At 38.2% G+C, this 7483-nt stretch overlaps 1 protein-coding gene across 1 annotated transcript; it reads right to left on the reverse strand.

Moving 5' to 3' along the window:
- Window positions 1–2045: 2045 nt before the first annotated feature.
- FABP7 (fatty acid binding protein 7) lies at window positions 2046–6892 on the reverse strand. Its single transcript, XM_047769340.1, has 4 exons — window positions 6271–6892; window positions 5637–5809; window positions 4912–5013; window positions 2046–2417 (listed from the first exon to the last, which is right to left on the reverse strand). Exons 1-4 carry the CDS (start codon window positions 6341–6343, stop codon window positions 2367–2369), a joined length of 399 nt encoding a protein of 132 aa, XP_047625296.1. The 5' UTR covers window positions 6344–6892; the 3' UTR covers window positions 2046–2366.
- Between the last annotated feature and the right edge of the window lie 591 nt (window positions 6893–7483).

Below are 7483 nucleotides of genomic sequence, written 5' to 3' on the forward strand. Positions count from 1 at the left end.
CATTCTTTGGTTTTCCTTTATACCCTCTCTCCCTAAGAAGCACAAAACTGCATGCCCTAACATCTCTGGGTGAACACCTCACACCTGGTCATGTGTTTGTAGATCCCCAGGTTTCAAATGTAGGTATAATTTGCTGTGAGGCTATGTCTGGGTGAGAGACAACACTGGTAACAAGCTGGAAACCAGTCCTTACTCAAGGTCAGGAATCCATGACTGGATGTCATAAGACAACATTTAGCATGGTTAGCACATTTGAGATCTTGGAATTTCAGAAGCCAGGGCCAGTTGGCCGAATTGACTTTGGGCTTGGTCATTTTTCCTTTTTAACTGTGTTAATAAACAAAAAGAGCAAACCAGCAAAGTTAGTACATTGGCATATTACTGTATGGGTTGAAGGAAAATGATTTGCAACAATCGTAAACATTTAGGAAACAGAAAAATGCATTTGATCCATACACTATTGTAACCCTTGATTCTTAACCCAATGTAACTTTGCATCCCAGTAGGCCATCCCAAAACCTTTCCATCCTTCACTCAGTGAGACAGTTGTTATGGAAATAAATGTCAGGAGGTTATTTGACCTAATTATAATGGGCCAAAGCTGAATCCCTATCTTTGCCCTTCTGTCTTTAAGAATAGAGAGGCCAGAAGCCATGATTCTCTTAGAGCACAGGCTGAAATCACCAAGAGAAAGCAGCCTTCCTCCAGAAGCAGAGACAAGGCTTCCAGAGCAAGTGAGGGATCACCCTCTCTTTGCTGTTTCATGCATTTGTAGACAAAGGTAGACTCTAGTTTTAGTGATGGTTTTTCTGCACCAATCTTATCTTGACATTCACAATAATTGTACATTCTCGTGTTAAATTCTATAGCTGCACTTTAGATTTCTCTACTCTTTATTATAGTAGTTAAAGTAATACAGTAGTCAGGTAATAGTATCATTATGGTGAATTGTGTAAGTTGAAGGAAGTTTCCTCATACTTACATCTGTAAGGTAACTGGACCTCGAACTAACTTACAGAAACTTACTGAAAATAGGCAATTAATTAAAAATAAATATTGCATGTTTATCCTGAAAAACATTTACCCTTTCCCTGCCACCCCCCTCACCCCTTACAGAGGCTAACAGAGGAAAGTTTTCTTAAGGAATGATTCAGGAAAAATAAAATCTTATGTTTTTGTTTCAATGGAATACTTAGGTAAAATATTAATTTTTGAGAGGAAGAAAGGGGAAAATTGCAAGGTTTGCAGTTCTCAGTATTACTCACCAGTTAAGAGAACTTGGACATACGAGTTCAATCTAATTTATTCATCAAAAAAGTAAAAAAAAAATCTGCCTTACCTGCTTCACATTGTGCATTTGAGACAATGTATAAAAAGCGTATTGTAAACAATGAGATACAAAATAGTATTTATTTGTACTTTACAGATGGGAAACTTAGCCACTTACAAACAGATATTTACTTTCATTTGATCAAGGAATTCCATCCCCACCCCTAGGCCTTCCACCCTCCCCACTCACAAAGGATTTCAGATGCCTTTAGGCACACGCTGCACACTCCCTTATATCCACTTTAGCACTATTATTGGCTTAGTTCAATTCACTGTACCTAACTGGAGACACATCTTGATAGTCCAGGTTAAAATTCACTCCCATTTCCTAATACCTCTCCATAGGAAACTTGAGTTAATAACATTTAGATTATATGAGTTTTTGATTATATTTACCTTTCAAAAAGACATTTTCATGTATATCAGCTTGCTTCTTCAGATTGCCTGTTTTATTTGTGCAGGCCAGCCCACCATAACAAAGCTCCTTTGGATCCTGGCCAAATGAATTTCATCGTCACAAATTCTCTAGATGTCTGAACCAAAACTATGGCATTTCCACATTTCCCTAGGCTTCTGCTTGTTTTTTAAATTAGAGTTTTATTTAAAATGCTAAATTTCCCTGCCTCACTTTATGCCATAAAAGGCTATTTTTATTTAAAACTCTGTATACAATTCCCAGCCAGATTAGTGATATTAAAAAAGAAAAACAAAATTTCTCATGGGTCTAAGATTTTTATTCCAACTTGGTTTGCATTCCAGTGGAAAGTATAGAATGTGTCCGCTTCTATATTTTTTTTTTAAAAAAGCTGAAAAGTTTAATGTGAATTATAAAATGTGTTAAATGTGCAGATCAAAATTGGTATTGATTGCACGTAGTAACCAGTTTTTAAAACAAGGTTTTAAATCACATTTTCCACCTCCACACCAAGGATAACCTTCTAATTAGTGATCAGCTATGCTGTAATAGCCGTGTAGCACTGAGACTTGAGTAAACAGAAACATTGTAGAGCTTCTCCGTCCCCAGATCAGGAAGCTTCCTAGGCCTTCTCATAGTGGCGAACAGCAACCACATCACCAAAAGTAAGAGTCTGAAAGATTCAAAAGATAACCAGGTCTTTTCACACAGGAACGTCAGTAGCTGAATATACATAATTTAAGTATTACGCAAAAGAAGAATGGCATTTACAAACATTAAATGCTGAGTAAGTAAGCTCTTCATCTTTAAGAAAGAAAAGAAATTCTCATATTTGAGGGTTTGTTTTGTTTTGTTTTGTTTTGTTGCTGAGCCTGTGGCATCAGACTGTTCCTAGGTGATGGATTGAACCTGCACTACAGCACCAACCCAAGCCACAGCAGTGAAAATGCCTGATCCTTAATCCACTGAGCCACCAGGGAACTCCAATATTTGTTGAGTGAATAATGTGAATACATAGCTCATGTCTCTAAAGGAAAATGAAGTGAAAACTGAAATTAACTATCTAGATTCAGGTTGAAAGAATTCTATTTGCCTTAAATTATCAGGGTAATTAGGGGAGATTAGCTCTCTGCTTTAAAAGTATATGAAATTTATAGTAGCTTTTCATAGTAGTTATCTTTTCTTTTCATTTTTGGCCAAGCCCACATCATGTGAAATTTCCAAGGACCAGGGATCAAACCCGCACTACAGCAGAGATCTAAGCCACAGCAGTGAAGATGCCAGATCCTTAACCCCAATGAGACACAAGAGAACTGTCATAATATTTAATTCATGACCTAGATAAATTTCTAGGGTATTTAGAAAATCCAAATTATTTTTTTTGTCTTTTGTCTTGTTGTTGTTGTTGTTGATGTTTTTGTTGTTGTTGTTGCTATTTCTTGGGCCGCTCCCGTGGCATATGGAGGTTCCCAGGCTAGGGGTTGAATCAGAGCTGTAGCCGCCAGCCTATGCCAGAGCCACAGCAACGAGGGATCCGAGCCGCGTCTGCAACCTACACCACAGCTCACGGCAACGCCGGATCCTTAACCCACTGAGCAAGGGCAGGGACTGAACCCGCAACCTCATGGTTCCTAGTCGGATTCGTTAACCACTGCGCCACGATGGGAACACTGAAAATCCAAATTATTTAGACAAATGGTATTTGGAATGATTTGTTCAACCATCAGCAAGGAAAAGTGAATGTACAAATGTTCTCATTGCTTTGGTTGTCATGCTTCAGCCTTGACCCTTGGTGGTAAGGTGGCTCTAATGTAGCAACATGGGCTCTTATGTCAAATCCAATTTGAAGAAGTGCTATAAATCCTGGTTACAAAATTTAGTGTTTTTTTAGCGCTCATCATTTTTATGTAGTCCTGTGACTGGTGTGCCCTTGTCATCCATTATTTTCATTTCCTTTTTTGAACTCAATCTTGCCTGATTACTCTTACATGCCCACACTGACCTATCTACTCTTGTGTATTCAGGAAAAAAAAAAATAATGATAAAAGCATAAAGGAGAACTTCAGATTGAATCTTTTATAAATAAATCTTTTAGTTTTTTGATGATGACTGCTGAAGGAAAATGTGGGCAAATATTCACTAACATGAAAGGAAAACTGTCCCTCTGTCCCCCACTCCCACTTCCACCCAAGAAAAGAAGTGTGAATATGTAAACCACTATCTCAATCCAGAACAGCTGCTAGTCAAATGAAGGAGAAGGAAAACTAGTCAATCAATCGTCTTAAATAACCAAAACAAAAACCCTTCCTCCTATTACCTTAGTAATATCTAAAACAACTACCTAAAAAAAAAAAAAAAACTTCCAAAATGATGCATTGATTGCTTCAATGTCATCAAATTTCCATTACTCAGCTCAAAAAAAGGGGAGGGGTATGGGGTGCTTGATTAAAACATAACATTTTTATGATGTTATTCCATCATTAGAGAAATTATTAAAATTATTTTTCATTTTATGATTTTTACAAGACTATCCAGTATTGAACAGACTGTCTTCAGGTCATGTTATGAATTAAAAAGAAAGACTGAAAAGAAGTAATATCAAAATGAGGGGATATTATAAAGGATTTTTATATTTTTGTTATACTTTCCAGTTATATTTGAAACCATCTGCACTGAACTTGTTTAACCTTATAAAAACCAAAATATAAAATGTTTAAAGATTTGTTATTTATTTTAGAAGCTATGAAGTAATTTTTCTGAGATTCACCAAACGATAGCATAATATCATCTTTATATATTTTCATAATGATTGATTTTATATTTAGATTGCATTTGAGGATGAGACATTCACAGGAACCCAACAAAAACTGTTTTCTTTGATGCAGTTTTAGCTAAATCAGTGGCAACTTTCAAAAACTATATGTAAGTAGAGTTTTTCTCTTTTTCTTTAATAAGAGAAGCAGAGTGGATGAAACATTAGCTAAGATATTTTTATTTCTCTTGTTTTACACATGATTAAAGAACCTTGCTAATGACTTAATGTTATTAAAGTAGGAGAGATGGGACAAAAGGAGGGAGATGGGAAATGTTGAGGGTTGAGGAAGGGGACAATGAAAGGGTTGAGGAAGGGGACAAGAAAGAAGAAAGAGGAAATTGCTCTTACTTACCATGACCATCTTGCCATCTTTAATCTCTCTTACAAAATTTGTTTCTTTGCCATCCCACTTCTGTACATGAACAAGTTTGTCTCCATCCAGGCTAACAACAGACTGAGACCAAGAGCAAATGCAGAATATAGCAATAGATATTGATAAGATTCCTCATATGGAAATCAAATTATTTCTAAGAGAGTAATATAATTGAAGAGTGATCAAATAATTATCACATTTTTACTATTTCCTGTTGCTTCCAGAGTCATTCTCATGAAAACTCTAGCAATTCATAATTTGATTGCAATGTGTACACCCAGATGCAAAGATTTACATACCACAAATAAAAACTCTGAACTAGTGCTGACTAACCATCCTACTCCTATAAACAAAGCCTTAAAATGAGGCAAGCTATTGATTTAGTCAATCTGAAGCAAAAAATTGCATTTAACAAACCACAATCTTTCTTTCAAATGAACAATATCCAATAGTTTCTGAAATACAGGCTTGATATAAAATGAGAAAAACCTATGGTAAACAAGATTTGATCAAGAGCAGGTAGCCACTGTTCAGAATGTAAGCTATGAACACTAGCATGCAAAATTAACCCGGGGTCCTTCTCTCTGAAGTGAAATACCGAGAACACTTTTCACTTTCCATCATCTAGGAAAAAAGAAACTTTGGGACTCTCTCCTTTATTCTCTTCTCTCCATCCCCATCCCAGAAAAGGAGTGGCTCCTTACCTTACAGTTTCTGTCATCTGCTGTGGTTTCATCAAATTCTTCTCCCAAATGGAAACTAATCTCTGTGTTCTTGAATGTGCTTTGAGTCCTGATCACTACCTTGTCCCCCTCCTGACTGATGATCACCGTTGGTTTAGTCACATTTCCCACCTGCCTAGTGGCAAAGCCCACACCTAAAGTAGCAAAGGAAGCAATACAGTCAGCTGCAACCTCCAAAATAGTTCCCCAAAGCAGGAATCTACTTTCTTATTCTGGAATTCACGTCCTAAAGCGTAAGTTTCATTAGAGTATGCTTAGCTCATTAATTATGCAAGACAACTCCTGAACTGTAACAATAAGTGGATGCTTATCGGGATGCATAAATAGTAAGTGGATGCTGGAGAAAATCGAAAAAGACATCGGAGCTTCATGTCCTCCACGGATTTCGAAATGCTCTGTTATTTGGCCCTAGGCAAGGAAGCAGGCAAATGCCATATTTAAAAATCCATCCCGTGGAAAATGCACAGACTAGCACCCGATTATGACAATGTGATATGTTTTTGTCTCTGGCTAATCTGTTGGGCGGGAAAAGGAATCTTCAAGTGTCTGAAGCCTCAGGTTAAGAAGAGAACAGCACATCTTATTTTTTACCTACCTAGAGCCTTCATGTACTCATCAAAGTTCTGACTGTCTGTCAGCTTCCAGGTAGCACAGAAAGCCTCCACCATCCTTGCCCTAATCCCTTTAGCTTCAGAATCAGGCTAAAGAGGCAGAGGCGAGAATCCTCAGATCTTACGGCCACTGCAATTCAGAAGACCCTTTTGCACCTCGAAGCAGCTCTAGCCTTCTTATTTAGAAAGGAGGCGGGCAGAAAGCCAATGATTTGAATTGCAAACAGTCCGTCTTTACAGGAGGGTGTTGCCAGTGGAGGGGGTGGGAAGGGGGCGCTCAGCGAGGTTCCAATCCTCTTTGTGATTGGCTCAGGCCACTGGGTTAGCGGAGTAGGTCGAGTTCCTCCCAACCCCACACTGCAGCCCTTCTGCTGAGAAATCTCTGCTATGATTCAATGGAGCTGGAGGCAGGGAGCGGAAAATGAGAGAGGGTCTTTCAGGTTCAGCTCGAAAACTTGGCAAAGGCCATTTCGAACTGTGAAGAAAGGAAAAAAATGCACAATAGGACATTCAGATTGATTTCCGTTGATGGCAAAGCTGGTTACAAATGAGGACCCCCCTTAAGGAAAAGCACTGAAATGCCAGACTTTTCAGACAAAGGAGGCTGAATAGTGTCTTTTTTCCCTCATATTTATAGGGAGAGCAAAACACGAGCTAGAATATGCCAAACTAGGGGAAGAGGAGGAGGAGGAGGTGCAAATGCCTCCTAGAGATTGTACTGCTAGAAGGCTATGCCAGCTGAGTGTTAATGGCACTTTAATTTTGGCCTCTTCCCAACACAAACTAAGTGAAGTTAAAGATCCCATTGTCCTTTTCTAAGAATGTAAGAACCAGAATGAGATGGAAATGGTATCTAAGGGTGAGTATGGTTAGGATTCACTAATGAGCTACAAAAATAAAGCAAAGTATGTTCTCTTTTCCTTCTCCTTCAACAGATTATAGAATCCATGTGGGAAAATGGGACAGAAGTTCATTTGGTAAGATTTTTAAATGAGCTGCACTATAGAACCTTTTAATACCCTGAGGCTGCATCTTCATAGATACAATCTGATTACAAGTTGCCAGTTAGCATGGGGGGAAGGCAGGAATGGAAGCTACATTGGAAATCAGGAGAGCTTTGAATCGGGTTTGTCCTGGTTTAGGGCATCTCAAAAATGGCAAGAGGTTCTAAGTAAAGTATTTAGAGGACTCAGACTC

Source organism: Phacochoerus africanus, chromosome 2 (genome assembly GCF_016906955.1).
Source record: "Phacochoerus africanus isolate WHEZ1 chromosome 2, ROS_Pafr_v1, whole genome shotgun sequence".
Lineage (NCBI taxonomy): Eukaryota > Metazoa > Chordata > Mammalia > Artiodactyla > Suidae > Phacochoerus > Phacochoerus africanus.

Coding starts and splice junctions, on each gene's coding strand:
- FABP7 (XM_047769340.1), bottom strand. CDS start 6,343: ATGGTGGAGGCTTTCTGTGCTACCTGGAAGCTGACAGACAGTCAGAAC. Junction 5,014..5,636: donor CAGATGACAGAAACTGTAAG/GTAAGGAGCCAC, acceptor TCTTGGTCTCAG/TCTGTTGTTAGCCTGGATGG. Junction 2,418..4,911: donor AAGATGGCAAGATGGTCATG/GTAAGTAAGAGC, acceptor TGAATCTTTCAG/ACTCTTACTTTTGGTGATGT.